General features: G+C 36.8%; 1 protein-coding gene across 1 annotated transcript in view; it reads left to right on the forward strand.

Annotated features, from left to right (window-relative positions):
- Positions 1–20,049, forward strand: part of lmx1ba (LIM homeobox transcription factor 1, beta a) — a 60,225-nt gene that overhangs the window by 1,198 nt on the left and 38,978 nt on the right. The window contains exon 2 of the mRNA XM_079871819.1: positions 563–749. Within this exon, the coding sequence (XP_079727945.1) occupies positions 563–749 (187 nt within the window). The remainder of the gene's footprint in view (positions 1–562; positions 750–20,049) is intronic.

Here is a 20,049-nt window from a genome sequence, read left to right on the forward strand (position 1 = left end):
CACCAAACCAACTGCTTTCATATCAATCGGAAACATGGATCATGCTTCTGTGGATAAAGGATTTTTTTTGTTGTCTTCATTTTTTTTTTGTAAAAAAAAAAAAAGAAAAAGAAAGTTGTATTAAATAATAGTGCAGAAAATATAACACAAATGTTTAGGTTAATGTTGCAACGACAGTCAGTCAGAATTACCACAGTAAAAGTGTTTTGTCAGATAACATCGAAATGAACTGGTTCTGTTACATATTTAATATTCTGTAATACACCGGCCAATTTGGCATAATATATTTTAAGATGTTTAATTTTTTTTTTAAATATAGCTATAGGCTATTACATGAAATATCTGATGTAAACAATCTGCTTATTACATTAGTTTACCCCAACTAAAGTAGGCCTACTTTTTTAAGATTTTGAACTGCGTAACAACTGCGCGATTTAGATTTTATTATGGAAACATTTTTTTTTTTTTTTAGTGTAGGCTACTCCAGAAAGCGAGTTCCTAATGTAGCCTATGTGGCATTTGTGTGTGTATGTGTGTGATGTATATTGCTCGTGCGTTGCAGGTTCAGATTGCGCGCATCCAAGTGTGTGTGAAGGATGTCACAGACCCATCTCTGACCGCTTCCTCCTGCGCGTGAACGACTGCTCGTGGCACGAGGAGTGTGTGCAGTGCTCGGTGTGTCAGCAGCCTCTCACCATGAGCTGCTACTCCAGAGACCAGAAACTCTACTGCAAACACGACTACCAACAGTAAGAGCTCGTTCATTCATCTCGTGGCATGTGTGTGTCTTCTGGCGCGCGACGTTTTCTCCAAAGGAGCGTCGCGACATCAGTTAGCGCGCGCGCGCGCGTGTGTGTTCATAAAGGGAATATTTCGAATTTTTGTTTTAATCAAACATGGTTTTTCACATGGTTTTTAAGCATAGGCTATATCATAAATTATTTATATTTCGATATTATCAATTTAATTGTTTTAGCGGCAATAAGAACAAGATAGCCTAGTTTATTGTTGTTGTTATTGCCAAATTGTTGTTATTATTATTTATTATTATTATTATTAGGGCCTATTATCTGTACGGATATTGTAAAAGCAAATAGGCTACTTAAATCATAAAATATAGATTCATAGGCTAATTTGAACGTTAAAGCACAATAAATAAATACATCAAAATAAACGTGAGAATTTGGCCACGATAATTATAACAAAATGAACTCGACTAAATGAGTAATATGCATAATAATCTTGTTCTTATTGCCGTTGATGTGTCCACTCATAAATCACAGAGCTTGTCGTACAGTTGTACAGTGAATGGTCGTTGTAATCGCCTGCTCTTTTTTAAGACCTTTTCTTCAGTCATCGCGACATTATCGCGTCCAGTCTGACGTCACGCGTCGCGTTTTTTTTAATAAGGTCTTATAAGCAAGTAGAAGAACTACTTCTGTGTCTTCATGGGTTTACTTAATGTGGTTTAATAATTAAAGTTTTTACCACTGAGGCCTATATATTATTGCTTTTGAATGATATGTAGCTTATGATTATTTTTAATAGCCTAAACGTTTAGTGTCTTTTAAATTCTTTTTAAGAGTGTTAAATACATTTTATAGATAGATGGATAGATAGATAGTTAGATATATAGATAGATAGATGGATTCACTCTAGACAAAGTTTACACATAGTTGTAACACAATTGGATAATTATATGTATTTGTGTCTTTCGCTTATTAGGCTAAATTACACACTTTGAATTTTATTGCATAAACTTTATATTTACGCTCCAGTCAACAAACTATGTATCAGACTATGTGAGAAGTGGCTTTAATTGCATGTTATTTGTCTCTTTCAGAGTAGTATTTATAAAGCAGTGATGATGAGGCACTTAGTGCTCTTAATTCACACCCGGCTCTGCTTTTTATGGCTCTCTTTTAAGAGAGATTAACAAGCAAAGCCACAGAACACACTCACACACTCTCACACACCTCCATGTTTAACTCGCTCTAATTGACAGACACGCTTGTAATGAGTCGAACAGTAAAGCTCACTTATAGAGATGTCTCATCCAGTCAGCTGTGAATAATAATCTGCAATTCTTACATTACATTGTTTATGTTGTCGTGTTAGGTTTTTTTAAGTGATAAAACAATAGTATTTGGACTCTTCGTGGTTGTCAGTTGTTAGTTGAACGTTCATATTGTGAAGTGTTTCATTTAAGTGAGTGTTTTGTGTGTGTTATACTGTATATATTCCTCTTGCTTGAGGGTATAGACAGTGATGTATCCTCTGAATATCACTTTGCACATGTATGGTATGTTGTAAAAGTCGGAGGGAACATTTTCTAGTTATGTTATTTACTGCCATTTCTGTTTGAATTTGTGCTATTCTGTGAATTTCACATGTCTGTGTTATCAAATGTGAGCTGGAATGTGGTGTTTCGTGTTGATTTCACACTCGGCTCATGACATGATGATGCATGCTCAAACTTATCATTTTAAAACATATTTTGTTCCTATAATATCAAAGATCATAGCGATTCTGGATGTAGTCGGCGCTGCTGATTCTATACAAGCTTCTTTTTTTAGGAAAGCATTGAAATCCTGTATATTTAAGGACAATATGCTATTTTTTCCCCAAAATTTATTATAATTTCTGTACTTTTGATTCGTTAGTGGGTTTTTGGCATGTTGCTATTACTGCATACATATAAATGTTGAAATATTGGTGTGTGTGTGTGTGTGTGTATATATATATATATATATATATATATATATATATATATATATATATATATATATATATATCACTGTAAAAAGTGAATAGTTGGATCAACTTAAAAAAATTACTTCAATTGGTAACACCTAAAGAAATTAAGTTTTCTCAAATTAAATTATCACGTTTTTCACGATAAAACGTGATAATTTAAGTTGAGAAAACTTAATTTCTTTAGGTGTTACCAATTGAAGTAATTTTTTAAAGTTGATCCAACTATTCACTTTTTAGTGTATATACACACACAAAATATGTATGTATATGTGTGTGTGTGTGTGTGTGTGTGTGTGTGTTTGTGTTTATCCCATGGCTATCTAAAATATCCTGATTCATAAAAATATAATATAATGTAGAATATGTATAGCATAATCATATATACATATTTACACACACACACACACACACACACACACACATATATATGATTTTGAAAGGACAAGACGGTGATACATGCTTTATTTAAATGTATTTCTATACGTTTGATTTCTTTGTGGGTTTGTTGCATGTTTTCTGTAAAACGTTTTATGGATATTGGGATTGCGATATTCTGCTTGCACAATTTGGTTTTTACTAGAAATGCTCAAAAGAGCAAGTTTTCCATAAAGTCTGACATGGCTGAATCCCAAACCCGAAGAGGCTATAAACAGCGCTATAGACGTCTGTTCACGAGAGAGAAAATATCTGCCACTTTACAACCACTGGTGGACCCTTAGGAGACATATTCACAAACACAAGGCTTCTTTCAAAACTCTTTAATGGCGTTGACTTCCATGCTCAGTTCATTAAACCGTTCTGGAGCGTCGATGTTTTGGGTCAGGTCTAGCTGGAGTGTTTTGTTCTGAGATACGGAGAGCAGGAATTCCTGAGATCCTGAACCCTGATCTTCATAACGCGACTCTCTCCTCTTTCTATGTTTGGATTCTGATGCACAGAGAAATATCTCCGATTACAGAAACAACAAACATGCTTATTAGCCCTTCAGAAATGATGTGGGAATTAGACGTTTGCTTCTCTATTGCCTGTTCCATCACTGGCCCCTAAAACTCAATGTCACTGTATTAAAAATATCCCCAACACATGCTGCACAAGCTTTTAACTTCACTTTTCTTCAGCATTTTTGCCCAATTACTTTTAATAAGCGGCTGTGGCAATGATTTTTTAATTTATTTTTTAAGTGTATAGAGGTTCAGGAACCTGTTGACATTTTGTTTTTTATGGCAATGACATTCTTTAATCGTGTCTTAAGTGTCCAGAGGGCTGGATTTAAGTGTCTAAAACATTACATAATCTGTAGAAATATTAATGCATGCAATTAAAATGATATAATCTGATGTGGTACAGGATATTTTATATGTTCAAAATCATATTTCTTTTATACTTGTGGCATTTTTTGTCTACAGGCAGATTCCTGTTGTGCATATACTTGACATATATTGACATGATGCCAGCTGTTCAATGAAAAGCTCATTTAAATATTGGAGAAAACACAATGCTATTTTGCACAATAAAAAAAAGCATTCAATGCCGAAGGTGTAAACAATAACATAGACAATTCTCATAATGTGTTAATGAAACATTATACACCAGATAAATACTGTATTTTAATATTATCCGTATCTTTATGATTATCCAAACGGTTGTACAAGCGTTTTATTGATTTACTAAATACAGATATGACTTGATGCAGGGTAATTAACAGATTATATAAATTGAATAATGTCATGTTTTTAGGATCGTGCTTTTCTACCACATATGTGACCCTGGACCACAAAACCAGTCACATGGGTCAATTTTTTTAAAATTGAGATTTATACATTACATGAAAGCTGAATAAATAAGATTTCCACTGATGTATGGTTTGTTAGGATATGACAATATTTGGTCGAGATACAACTATTAGAAAATCTGAGGGTGCAAAAAATCGAAACATTGAGAAAATCGCCTTTAAAGTTGTTCATTTATGTTCACGATTGTGCAGCATTCACTCACAAAAATAAATGTTTTATATATTTACGGTAGGAAATTTCCTAAATATCTTCATGGAACATGATCTTTACTTAATATCCTAATGATTTTTGGCATAAAAGAAAAATGGATAATTTTGACCCACACAATGTATTGTTGGCTATTGCCACAGATATACCCGTGCGACTTGTGACTGGTGACGTGATCCAGGGTCACATATGCCGTATTCTCTTTAGAGGAACAGGTCATTTGCTGAGAATCGAGGCTAACACACGAGCAACAGTAAAACAACAGAATATTTTTTTGGAGCAGATAAACTGAGATGGGCTGACAAAATCTGTTAAGGAACAATAACTAAACAAAGCATGATTCTGCAGTTTCCTATTAATGGGATAATAGATGTGTCTGACTCCGAGCGGAGGGTGTGTTTTCTCCTCTGGCTCATCGCGTGTGTGTGAGATCGTTCAGTCTGCACACTGTGGCCTCCTTTGAGAGAGAGTGTGAAATACACACACACACACACACACACACACACACACACACACACACACACAGTTGGGTTTCCATGTTTTATGGGGACTTTCCATGATAGACAATAATGTTTTTTATACTGTACAAACTGTATATTCTATCCTCTAACACTAAACCTTCCCATCACAGAAAAGTTTCTGTTTTTACATTTTCAAAAAACATCACTTTAGTATGATTTATAAGATGTTAAGACACACACACACACACACACACACACACACACACACACACACACACACACACACACACACACACACACACACACACACAACCTTTCTTTCTTGTAAGGCTGACAATCACTCAGATGCAGTATTTTTTACATTTACATACAAATTCTTATATTTATTGATTTTTATTTTTGTATAACTTATTATTTATATTTTAGATATTTTTTAGATTATATCCTAAAACACTTTAATATATATATATATATATATATATATATATATATGATTTTTCACCTTAGGTTGAATGTGAGTCTCTGATTATTGATATTAGATTTGTATTGTATTTTTCATATGGCTCTATAACATTGTGATTTCCATATTTCCCAGTAATCTGGCTGATGTCTGTGATCTGTCAGTAGTGCTGGTTGTAGACTGATGTGCATTTAGATTTCATCAACTAAAGGACTTTTGATGTTCTGTTTCCCTTGTTCTCTATTGTAAATGATTTGTGGATAATATGATTATTAGTTGTTCTGGAAGTTTGTGCATGATTGTCTTTAGAGTGATTCTGAACTGGTGTGTTTCTCGGTCTCTGTGGTTTTCTGGTCTGAGACGTCACCTCTCGGCTCTTCTGTCACCGAGCCGTGAGGAGAGGTTGGCACGGCTCTGTTAAGTGCTGTGTACCTGCAGGCCTCCTCTCGCACCCCCGTCTCACATTCTGCCCGTGCCTGAGGAGCGGGTGCAGTTTTCTCCTTCACGGAGGAGAGAAAGACTCTCAGGAACATGTGAGAGTCCACAGACATGCAGAAACACACGCCATCTCAATGTGGCACGTCTCAAACCGGCACATTCCCCATGATGCCGCAGTGCACAGAGACGTATAGCGTTTGCAACCCATTTTTACCACTTCCATGAGATCTCTTTAAAATATATATATTGTGCATCAGATGCATGCAAATTGTGCATCAGATGCATGCATTAATATTACAGTGCTGGATAGATTACTTGCAAATTGTTCTCCATTACTGATTACAAATTACAAAGTAACTTTGTCTAGATAACTAGTTTTAAGTAATGTATTCTGACTACTTTTAGATAACTTAATATACGTTTATATATATATATAAACACAAACGATAATGAAAGAACTGCAGGGGATTGATGATAAGATAATAATTAATTATAAAAATATCAAAATAAAATGAATAATTTTTTTTTTAAGAAAGGAAAAAAGAACAATTACTGAGCATCAATAAATTATGAATATACCATTATGTGAATAATATGTAATCATGTAATCCATAAAAAAAGTTACTGTAATCTGATTATGGGCATTTTAAAATCTAATGTAATCTAATTACAGGTACTATATTTATGCAATTAAAATATATACAAATTAACATAAATATAATAAATGAATATAAATAAATGTATACACGTGTAGATACCGAATGTGTGTGTGTATATATGTATATACACACACATTTTTAATAATTAGAGGACTATTATATAATAATTAAGTCAATTATTAATTACCTAACTTTTAAATCATATATTTAAGTAGAATCAAACATTTCTGATCAAATTCTCCCAAGAACAAATAGTCCGAGCTGCTTTTATCCATGTTCATTTTATACCTTGTATGTCTCTTTTGTATCTTTTTTTTTTTTTTACTATTCTAAAGGAATTTTGTGAGAAACATCTATGACAAAGTTGACGTATTAGAGGACTCCAGTTTGCTGAGTTCTGGAAGAGCGACATTTGAGCAATACCTTTTTCCTCGCAGGCCCCCGATTCCCGAACGCACCACCCAGATTCCCTCTGTCTTTCTTGTGGGCTCTTCTTCCTATAATGGGATTAGCAGTATGACCCCCACGTTTCCGCCCCGGCTGTAGAGTTGAGCTCCACACTTTTATCACTGACTGTGACACTGAGCTCCCCTGTCGCTTTGTGCCCACCGGAAGCCTGTTCCCTAATCCACTTATTCGTGTGGAGAATGAAGGAAAAGAATGAGAGGATGGAACAATATGGAATGGAAGAGGAGGGACTCTGGAAAAGACCCCCTGCGACTCTCTTCTTAAACCAATTCAGAGAACATGAGATCGATATTATGAGGCTTTAGACGCACACATGTGTGTTTAAGTTGCCTTTTGTTTTTCAGCACTGGCCACAGATTTATTTTGCAGCTGTTTTGCATAATGAGCTCTGGACGGTATAATCGAAAGTTGTCCCAAGCAAACGATTTGCTACATGGTTTTATAGGTGCTGGTTTTATGTCTCTTGTATTGCTCTGTGCTCACTTTGTGCTTGCATTATGAAATAATTTCCACATTTTTTTATTTAACAATTTTGTTTGTTTATTTAACACATTTATTTATTTATTTACCTGTTTTGTTTATTTATATAACATTTATTATTTAGTTGGTTAGTTAGTAGCCATGCAATTCTGGGTCCTGATCACCCTTTATTTATTTATTTATTTATTTATTTAACTATTTATTGAACTATTTTGTTTATTTATTTAACATTTTTATATAACATTTATTATTTAGTTAGTTAGTTAGTTAGAAGCCAAGCAAGTCTGGGTCCTGATCACCTTTTATTTATTTATTTATTTATTTATTTATTTATTTATTTATTTATTTATTTATTTATTTAACTATGGTTGTTTATTTAACATTTTTATATAACATTTTTTAGTTAGTTAGTTAGATAGTAGCTATAAGTATGGGTCCTGATCACCCTTTATTTATTTATTTATTTATTTATTTATTTATTTAACAATTATGTTTGTTTAACATTTTTTTTTAATATTTATTTATTTAACAATTTTATTTATTTATTTACTTCAGTAGTTAGTAGCCATACAAGTCAGGGTTCTGATCACCCTTTATTTATTTATTTATTTATTTATTTAATGATTTTGTTTATTTATTTATTTACTTACTTGCTTACTTCATTAGTTAGCCATTCAAGTCACAGTTCTGGTCACCTTTTATTTATTTATTTATTTAACATTTCTATATAATATTTACTTACTTCATTAGATATTTGCCATACAGGGTTCTGATCACAATTATTTGTGATAATCATGCAATCCGTTACATGTTGTTCTAGCGACTTGTACATATTGTGCATTGTTGTAAACACCATATTTTACCATCTAAAGATTACCAAGGCTTTGCAAAAGCCTCCGAAAAGCGTTTAAAACAAACACTAAGAGATGTTTCAGTAGTGCACAAAAGATTTTGTCACATGCAGCTGCTAAAAAACAACAACAACAACAAAAACTTTTTTTTATGACTATGAATTTTTGGATGCTTCACCATGTGAGTTTTATGAAGAATATTGGTATTCATTGGTACAGTTTAATCAACCAGAACCTGTATTAGGCCTATACATTATCGGTCGTAAGATGCATCTCTGTGTTGCTTTGCATAGAAAACCGATCTCAGATTCCAGCTTCCACCGTCCTTTATTTACTCAGCCAACTGTTGTTGGTCGTCTGTTAAACAGATGGAGTGAGGCGAAACTCATTATCTCCAGCTCAGGTGCACAACAGCCTGTTTCGACCTCCAGTGGGTCAGAACTAATGTGGGGGTGACAGGTGGTCTGCAGGACACCGATCCGGACCACATTCCTTTACACCTCAACCGTCCCGTCTCACAACAGACAAGATTTATCATGACAGAACAATTTCAGGCCTGGTTTTCTTCCTGGCTCTCTCTTGAATCCAAGAAGTGACTTAAACTGCAATACATCGACTGGCCACTAGAGACAGGCTCCAAAAGAGAGTCAATCCCATAGACCTCCCATGTTAAAATGCCAAACTTTACAGCAGAAAAAAATGTTTACAGCCTGGTGCAAAAAGTGGTTTTGGTGTATATAGCTAATTTGGCCCTTTATTACAACTATGACGGGGGTCAAATTTTTTTTAATGCAAAGTTCTGCATAATTAAGGGAGTGGGCACTTGAGTGACAGGTGGATTGTGGCTGGTGTCACTACTAGCCGTTTGTCTGCTGTCTGTTAGCGTCACGCCACCTCAGCTAATCCGCTTCTTTGCCCATTTCCGGTTATCCGGGAGTGACGTGCTGCCAAGATGGCGACGGCCGGCTCCGCCCACTTTGGGCTTCAAAAGTGCTCTGCAGAAACCTACGGGTGACGTCACGGACACTACGTCCATCATTTTTTCATGAGTCTGTCCCACCAAAGTGCAGCAGTATATTCACCTGTTTCGGTAACGTGACGTTTCCCGCTCATCAGACCATAATTAGCACTGACCAAATTATCATACTCTAGTGTTCAAAAGTTTGGGATCGGTAAAATGTTGGAATGTTTTTAAAAGACTCTTTGCTCACCAAGGGTGCATTTATTTGATCAAAAATACAGTAAAAATGTAGCACCGATGGCCCCGTGGTCAGCACGCGACATGTAGCGCCGTTGCACTTGGGCGGCCCTAGTTCGAGTCCCGGCTCATGGACCTTTCCCGATCCCGTCACCCATCTCTCTCCCACCTCGCTTCCTGTCAACTCTATACTGTCCTGTCACCAAAAAAAAGGCAAAAATCACACAAAAAAATTATGTATACAAAAAAAACAATACAGTAAAAATTGTCATTTTGTGAAATTTTATTACAATTTAAAAGAACGGTATTATATGTGAATATTTTGTAAAATGTAATTTATTCCTGTGATCAAAGCTGAATTTTCAGCATCATTACTCCAGTCTTCAGTGTCACATGATCCTTCAGAAATCAGTATAATATGCTGATTTTCTGTCGAAAACTGCTTCATATTTTATTGGAAACCATAATACATAGTTTTTTAAGATTCTTTGATGAATATAACAGCATTTATTATAAATCTTTTGTAAGATTATAAATGTCTTTACTGACTTATATTACAATCCAAACCTTTTCAGTGGTTTTCTCTGTTGATATGTTTGAGTATTCATCACCATTACTTTGCCTCATTGATGTTCACAAATATAGTGGATGAATGGAAGACATTGTGTGACTGAAACAAATGAATACTAATACATTTAAATATTTTAAATACATTTTTCTTATACTACCCCATCAACGTCCACTGCCTTAAACCTTTCAACCTTTAACACGCCTCTTATTTGAGTAGTTATAGTAAAAAATGATCGGCTTTTATCTGATGTATGGGAAGGTAAAAGAGTTCGTTCTCCAATCAGTGGTAATATCTTAAGCCGTTTAAAAACAAGTCTTTTTATGTCTTCTGTTCAACCTCTCCATAACTCTCCTGCAGATGAGGAGACAAGCAGGGGCGTCACGTTGTAAAAACCAAGAGCTCAGTTTTATTAGAAACCGCAAGATCTGCTGTGCTCCCTGTCTATCAAAGGGATCAGGGCCGTGTATCCGGGTGTAAATCCAGGATCCCGGGCACAGCGGGCCACCAAACATGCTTCAGCTCCTGTGAGTTTGTGGAGACGAGTAAGTAAACCGCAGCCGTAGAGGCTGCAAAAACAACACTCGGTGGGAAGTGCTCTCCGGATTGTGTTTCATGCCTCCCGTGCAAAGACCCACGCAATTCTTTCCTCTCCTCCCTCGCGCCGATGCTCCTTCAGCTCAAGGTGATTTGTAATCTGGTTTTCCTGACCCTGAAGGAGCTTCAAACGGAACAATCTTGGCCGGGGTAGGAGGGTTCGGGATGCTTGGAGGCGCTGACAGCCGGCAGTGTGCCGAACTTTAAACTTCTCCATCGACACTCAGCACACCTTAAAGTCCTATTTGTACTCTATTTAATTTAGTTTCTGTCTTGGTGAAACAGTTGAGATATTGGAAATATGCCATTGGAGCATATTGTTCCTTCTTTTTTTTGTCACAGAATATGTTGTTTAATTCACTGTACACTTTAAAAAAAATAAAGGTTCTTTATTGGAATTGATGGTTCCATGACGAACCTTTCCATTCAACTAAAGGTTCTTTATAGTGGAAAAAGGTTGTTTGGGTTATTAATATGTTCTTCACACTGAGGAAAAATGGTTCTTTTAAAGTCCCCCTGTGGTGAAAATCTAGCTTTTAATGTTGTTTATATGTCTATGTGGTGTTTTTAATCTGCTTTAAGACAAACCATGTGTAAATTCATAAGTCGACAGCATTGCTGAGTATTTCCTCCTTAAAACTGCAGTGAACCAAAGACAGTCTCAAAAACACGCTTTGAAATCGCTGGTGTTTCTGACGTCACACAATCAGATCAACGTGTGATCGTCAACCAGTGGATCTCTGAGCTGAGTGAGTGAGTGGAGGCGGGGCTCATTTGCATATTCATAGAACCGCGTTTCTGTCAGGACCACTTTCATCGAATACGATTGACAGTTAGCATACAGTTTGGATTGGCGGTGTGGTTCTGTTCTGGGCAAGAACTCCCTGCGCACCCCTTAGGGCAGGGATGGGCAACTTCGGTCCTGGAGGGCCACTGTCCTACAGAGTTTAGCTCCAACCCTGAAAAAATCACCTGCCTGTGATTTTCTAGTAATCCTGAAGACCTTGATTAGCTTGTTCAGGTGTGTTTGATTAGGGTTGAAGCTAAACTCTGTAGGACAGTGGCCCTCCAGGACCGAAGTTGCCCATCCCTGCCTTAGGGTAAACAGAACAGAACCATCAAATCAAACTTTAATTTGGAAGGGATGCATTAAATTGGAAAAAAAAAGCAACAGTAAAGACATTTATAATTCTGTTCTTTTGAACTTTCTATTCACCAAAGAATCCTGGAAATAATGTATCTTGGTTTTCATAAAAAAATAAAATAAAATAAAAAGCAGCACAACTGTTTTCAACATTGATAATAATAATCAAATGTTTCTTGATCATCAAATCTTCATATTACAATGATTTCTGAAGGATCATGTGACACTGAAGACTGGAGTAATGAAGCTGAAAATTCAGCTTTAAATGACATTTTAACATAATTAAAATAGAAAACAGTTATATGAAAGCATAATAATGTTTCACAATATAACTGTTTTACTGTTTGTTTGTTTTTTGACAAAATAAAGGCAGCCTTGGTGAGCAGAAGAGCTGAAGCTGAGTCTTTTGAACAGTAGTGTAAACTGAATACACTGAAAGACTAGTGTTGATACTAGACACCAAGACGAAGTGATATGAGACTAGCGTGAGATCAGTGGGCTTATCTTCTCTTTGTATGCTCTGTGATTCTTCGTCATGCTCCATGACTGCTGTTGCACAAGCTTTGAGGGTTGATTTAGGATCTTTTGGCACACTCTCCTCCTGTTCTCCGTGACCTTACAACACCTCGCAGCGTGAGGGGTTTGCCTGGTACTGATGACCAGCTCAAAGTAGGGCATGTCTTCCCCCTCAGCGGCCCAGAAATAGCCTGTAACTTCCCTCTGCTAAATTTGAAGGTTGTGCGTCAAAACTGATACATGCAATCGAAAGTGAGTGGACTTTTTTGACGCCAGCCCACTCCTGAGTAAACCTCTTTAACCATTGCTGCAGAACGCTTTAAAAGTGTGGACAGGAGAATGTGACTTCACTAAAGGGCTCAGGGTGCGTTAAGGGTTAACCATAATCACTATTATGCTGAAATGGACACAATCCTCCATATTCATAGAAACTTTACATGCAATTGTAACTTAAAATCAGGTGTGTCAAGCTAGTATGAGATTACAGGTATATGCTAAAATTTGACTTAAGGGCATTTGAATACAGTCGATGTCCTGAAAGACATGATTAGATGCTAGAAGAGAAATTGGCTACAATTGAAGTGCACCTTTCAGAACTGAATTAAAAATTCAGTTCCATTCATTTGAAATTGAATTGATGTAGTGAAGAAGATGCAAAATTGCAATTTGAATTTGAATGTCAAGTCACCTTCATTTATATAGCGCTTATATACCGCAATATGAATTGTTTCAAAGCAGCTTTACAGTGATGATAGGAAATTACCTTAACAGATTGTTTTGGCTTTACAGCAGCTCTAGGATAAAGTTATTGTCCAGCTAAAGTTAGTTTTGAGTGATTCACTTCCGTTGCGAAGATCATTAGTTATTAACTTAGGGGCCGCTAACACAACACCGTTCTAACAGGAAAACCCTCAACACACTCCGGCCGCTCATCCTCACAAAACAGTGTCTGGTGTCTCGAGAATGCACTCCCGGAAATAGGTTCCAAGGTGCAAACGATTATCAGTTATCTCTGAGCAAACCTCAAAAACGCAAACCTGCGAAAACGCAGACATGCGCATCACGTGTTCAGTCCAAAGGTATGCGCATATGTGCGCAGGCGTGTAGTCCTTCTTTACAAATCAACCCTCAATAAACTACTTGTCTGGCCTTAACAATTTATAATACTGAAAATAAAATGTGTTGCGTCTGCTTAGCCACGTGAACCGGAATTATCCCGAATGTTAGGAAGAAGACTTGCAATTGAAATTCAAAGAAATTCATGACTGTATTTGACTCGCAATTGCTGTCCTGCGGCAAAACATGATGACAATTGTGTTTTAGACCATGCGACTTTGAGTGCGACCTGGACGCAACACTGAGTAGCGGGATATTTTTTACTCTCGGTATCATCTTGTGAACTTTTTAGTATGTTTTACACATACGCATGTTTCAGTGTGGATGAGCATTTTAACACTATTGTGGACAGGGAGCGTTTTGAAACGTTTTGAAAAAGAAGTATCCGGATTTATGTAGACTTGAGGCCTGTTCACACCAAGAACGAATTAAAATGAATGATTTAAAAACAAACTTTAGCTGGACAATAACTTTATCCTAAAGCTGCTGTAAAGCCAAAACAATCTCTGTGACTGTAATTTCCTATTATCACCATAAAGCTGCTTTGAAACAATCTATATTGTTAAAAGCGCCACATAAATGAAGGTGACTTGAACGGACCTTTAGCCTGAGTGATAATACACATAAACCAAGGGTTCTCCTAACTTTAGGGGGTTTCTTGCAGCAGCTTTCCAGCTCATAAAGTCTTCCTCCCCTAAGGCCGTGACACTTCTCTCCTCAAAGAAACCCATCGCTCTTCAGCCGTGGTGTTGTATCTGCTCGTCCCCAAACCCTGCTGGCAGAGGTCACCCGGGCTCTCCGCCGGCCACGGGCCCTGCTCGGGTTTGTCTCTGCTCGGTAGTGGGTCCAGGCTGGAGGTCTGAGAGAAGAAAGCAAGGCAGACTCGCAGCCCGTAACCCGAGCCCCGTTCTAGCCTTCTGCTCCCAGCAGGGGCTTCGGCCTCGCGCTGGATGGAGGAGATGATCGGAGACCTGCCACTGTGCGTGGCGCCTGTGTGATGCTCGGGGGCTGATCCCGGGTCTGTGCGGCACATGGTTCGTGTCAGTTCCTTCCCACTATCTGAACCAGCAGCATCCACATCAAAGCATCTTCAGTTAGGTCATCACATGCAGCTCTAGGTATGAAGACGGCCCTGTCATAGCGGGATCACTACATGCAAAAGCATTTTTTCAGTTGTTTCAATTTTGGACTATTTGGCTATTATTTCAGACTAGTGGAATGAAAACAACCAAAATACACTTTTATGTGTTATTGCACTTTATCTGTTTGTGTCTGTAGATTCCCATTATAATGCATATCTTTAAAGGCTGTGATTATTATTTTTTCTCTCCAGAATCACCACTTCAGCAGCTTTACGTACACCAAACTTTACAGTTTTATTCCTATATTCCTAAAATCTGAAGGTCAGCAATTATTCCATCGAAAATAGGAATTGTCCATTTTGATGTTATGGTCAATTTAAAGGGATAGTTCACCCCCCCCAAAAAAAGAGAAAAATCTGTTATTATCCTTTGATGATATAATCAATTCAATTCAAATTCATTTATGATGTTATCATCCATTCAAATTTGTCACGACTAACGTTTTTTTACACTGACAGACATGGTTTTAAAGCTATTGTTATCCAATTTTTGCTCTTACATTTCTGAAAACCCTGTGTTGACAGGCACTCAAAAGCACTTCTGAAAAGACTATTGCAAAACCAGCTCATATTTTCAGGCTTCAGTAATCATCTACACATCAGCGATCATGCTGTTGATTCACTACACAACATCGACTGAATAAACTCCACAGCTTTGACAGTGCGGTTGAACTTTGCTCCCCAAGACGGATAATTCAATTTCCTTTTGTTATTGTTTTTATGCTGATCCAGTATCCAGTTGCTTCCTTGTCTTGTGTCTCTCAAAATTATTTTCCTTTGACCTTACTGTAGTTTATTATAGCCTAGTGTGTATACTATGCTATAGTGTGTTCGATAATGCTCCACTCTCAGTGCTCTGTATCGCTGTATTCACCATTTATTTTGGTTTTTGAATTTATGCGTTAATTTCTACTTTTAATTAAGTTTTAGTTCAGTGCTAATGTTAAGTTTGATTCAGCTTCCCTTTCAGCTTAAAGAAGTCATTATGCGCACGTGCCAGATTTGACACATGGAATCTCATAAAACCCGTTAAGAACTTGTTCTGCTTGTATTTAAAAAGGAAAATGAAATAAGAAATAAAAGTAGCGTTGGTTAGATAATACTTTGATTCTCATTACTGTAATTCCACACCTTGTACTGCTTTACAGTAAGGAAAATTACTTTAATACAATGATTTGATCACAAAAATATATAAATTAATACATTATTTATTTATTTTCATGACTGTTAAGCATATTCATACATGAATAAGCACACAAATGCATAAATAATGTTAAAATGAGCATAAAGGCAGTATAGCATGTGCAAATCATTATCTATGAATATTTTACATTTTGTTATAATTAATTTTAAATATCATATTATTTTTCATTTTTATTCATTAATTTTATTACTTTCCTGTACGTAAGTCTTGAGAATTCAAGCAATGAGAATTCATGGAGCAAAATGTTTAATTGTCATGAAAATAATGCCACAATGCAAACATTTTAAGGGTCCTAAAAATAGTTTTTTTTTTTTTTTTTTTCACTGTGTGTGTGAGTATGTGTGTGTCTGTGTGTTTTTTGCTGGCAGCACTCGGGTGAGAACAGTGACCGTCCCACAGTGAGATGGGTTATAGAGTTGGAGTGTGACCGCATGATATTTTCTTGCCATGCCACATACCAACCGCAGTGTGTGTCTGCTGAATCACAATTTCAGTCATGCTCTCTTAGTTTAGCACAGAAGCGGAAGGCTATATTCCCTGGAAACCAGTTGTAAGAGTCTATCATGTATAATCATTGTTATTATAGTCATAATTATTACCATTAATACTAATCAGAGCCTTCTGCTTGTCACACTGATAATGAGATGTTGAAAGACAAGATGTTTATTGGAGTCATTTGTTGGTTTGTTGGTTTTTACTTTTTCATATGCATTTATTATATATGAATATATAACATGCTTGTTTTGTATTTTATGACAATTATATATATATACTTTTTCTCTTATTGCGTTCTGACATTATTTGTATGAAAATTAAGCACCCCCCCCCCCCAAAAATGCAATGGAAAAAAAATGTTGCTTAACACTTTCCTTAAAGCCTTAATGTATATTGCATTATAAATGTATTCATAATGTATGGGATAATGCATTATATTTTTTCATAAGTAATCTTAACCAAAGTTAAAATGCATTATAATATTCTCAGATTCCTTGTTACATCGGAAATTGGTGGGTTGTTGTGTTTTAATGCATTATACTTTCTATTATAATGTACTATATTATAACTGTGGTTATAATTATTAATGAAACCATACAATGCATTATAAGGTGCATTACAAGGCATAATTAATGCATGAAAATACTTATAAATAAAGGCTTAAAGTAGAGAGTTAACGATTATTTTATTCTTCTGAAATTTACAGTAGCTATCGATTTATAAAACGTTATAAATCCGAAGTGTTTAGCACGCATCGGATACTTTCAGCATGAGTAAAACACAACTGCCCGTAAACATCCTCTGTCACGAGATGTTCTTGGCCAGACTCTTCCCCCCGATGAGCTTCCGGCCCGACGTCTGGAGCAGGGCAGCGCGGCACTTAAAGTGTCCGGGACAAACAGGCGTTTATGGGGGAGATTCATAACGGCTTTAAGGATCAAAGTCTCATTTGACAGAGTGTGTGTGAGACAAAAACGGCAGCCTGTTACTGCACACATTTATGGGGACTTTCTGAGAGGGAGAGCATGTCGAAGAGAAAAATAACATTTGTTGAATTAATTCATTATTTTTATCACCAAGCAAGCAAATGAGGACCAGACTGGAAACAACTCTGGTACAGAGAAAGGAAAGGAGAGTAAAACGTTTTTTCTTTTAGAAATTTACCATAATTCTGTATCATATATAATAGACTATATGTGACCCTGGATCACAAAACCAGTCACGAGTCGCACGGGTATATTTGTGGCAATAGCCAACAATACATTATATGGGTCAAAATGATAGATTTTTCTTTTATGCCAAAAATCATTAGGATATTAAGTAAAGATGATGTTCCATGAAGATATTTAGTAAATTTCCTACCGTAAATATGTAAAAAAATATGTTTGTGAGTGAATGCAGCACAATCGCCAACATAAATGCACAACTTTAAAGGAGATTTTCTCAATGTTTGGATTTTTTTGCACCATCAGATTCCAGATTTTCAAATAGTTGTATCGCGACCAAATATTGTCCTATCATAACAAACCACACATCAGTGGAAAGCTTATTTATTCAGCTTTCATGTGATGTATAAATCTCAATTTAAAAAAATTGACCCATTGTGGTCCATGGTAGCATATTATCTGCAGTTTTCATGTCAATATGCAATGGTATTATTGTAGCACTGTGTAGAAACTAATTGATCACGTATAATTTATTATATTATTTGATATCTGAAGAGAAAGTAAACATTGGACACAAACGTCTGCCAGTAACTCTGATTGTTTAAATATGTACTGAGCTGTATTTGTGTGGGACGGTGTGTTGTTGTAGTGTCAGATGAGTGCTTCGCTCCACAGCGCTGAGACTTGACAAGGAAAATTTGTCACCTAGGGCTCATGGGAGACGGGGTGCTTTATTTCCAAAAGCTAATATTGTGCTTGTGTGTGTGTGTGTGTGTGTGTGTCACTACATGACACTGCAGATGGGGGTAATATCAGCTGGTGGGTTTGCAGTCAGTACCCGGGGGGGACGTCAAATCTCAGAGTTAAATCTTCAGGGAGGGTTGAACACACACACACACACACACACACACACACACACACACACACACACACACACACCTATCATCCATCCATCTGTTTGTCTGTCTGTCATTTTATACGTCAGTCTATCTATCTTTCTATTGTATCTGTTTCTTTTTTTTTTTACTTTTTTTTTTCTTTTTTGTCTTTTCAAATTCTTTTCTTGTCTTTTTTCTCTACTTCTTCATGCTCTTCACTCATTTTATCTGTGCTGTGGGCTCCTGCAGGAACCCAAGCAGCCATTTAGCAGTTTTCAGATGACGGCGGCCCTCAGGGAAGCTCTTCCTCCCAGACACTCTCTTTATTAACTCTCTGCCTCTTTATATGTGTGTGTGTGTGTGTGTGTGTGTGAGAGAGAGAGAGAGACAGTGATTTGGGGGAAAGACATCGGCCCGTCGTGTAACAGTAATTACTCCATTGATATTCCTCCTGCAATAACCCAGCGGTGGCTCATTTGCATAAACTCTGCTCACTAGCGGGGGAGACGAATGCCCGTAATTTCATTCAGACCTCACTGCACGTCTCTGTCTCTCTGTGCCGCTCGTTCTCCATGTCTCCAGGAACAGCATGACAAAACTAGAGAAATTAACCTGACTGATGCCTGTGCATCACACTTGACAGTTTACAGCACACAAAAACCACTAACTCTGATGGTCACAATGCAATCTTCAAGCTCCACTGGAGGGACAGGCCTCCTGCCTTCATGTCATATCACTCACACCTGAGGAGCTTGAAAGCAAACACGTTTTTTTTTTTTTTTTGGGTCCTTCAAAGCAGTGAAAGCACAAAGGGGCCGTTCTCTCTCCCGTTAGCACGATTTAACCTGTTTGCACCTGACGCAGCGGGGGAATAGCGCGCATAGCTCTGAGGATTAGATTCTCTTGGGCTCAGATTCAGGCTTGCGGTGAGAGTGAGTTTGGGCTCCTGGGTTCATTACAGCCATGACACAGGCATTTTCTAATCTGGACCCAACATGAGTCTGGGGTCCCTGAGGCGCACACACACACATACACACACACACACACACACACACACACACTCTTGTGAATAATGACAGTGCCGAGAACTTCAAACTGCAGAATGATAGAAACTGAAAGAGCAAAATATCTATATCTGTCTGTGTGTGTCTGTCTGTCTATGTATATATATAGCCTATATATTTGAATATAGTTTCACTAATGTCAGTCTGTCTATCTCTATATATCTATCTATATATTTATGTTTTAATATAGTGTGGTATTGGTCTATCTGTCTGTCTGTCTGTCTATCTGTCTATCTGTCTATCTGTTAGTGCTGCACGATTAATCATATCGCAATCGCGAGGTCAAGCCTACGCGATTATATGACGCAAAATGCTGCGATTTTATATTAAATAAACAAATTAGCGCTGTTAGCGCAATTAACGCAGCATCTGTTAATTTTTGGCATCC

The sequence above is a fragment of the Squalius cephalus genome, assembly GCF_949319135.1.
Source record: "Squalius cephalus genome assembly, chromosome: 5".
NCBI classification, from domain to species: Eukaryota; Metazoa; Chordata; class Actinopteri; order Cypriniformes; family Leuciscidae; genus Squalius; species Squalius cephalus.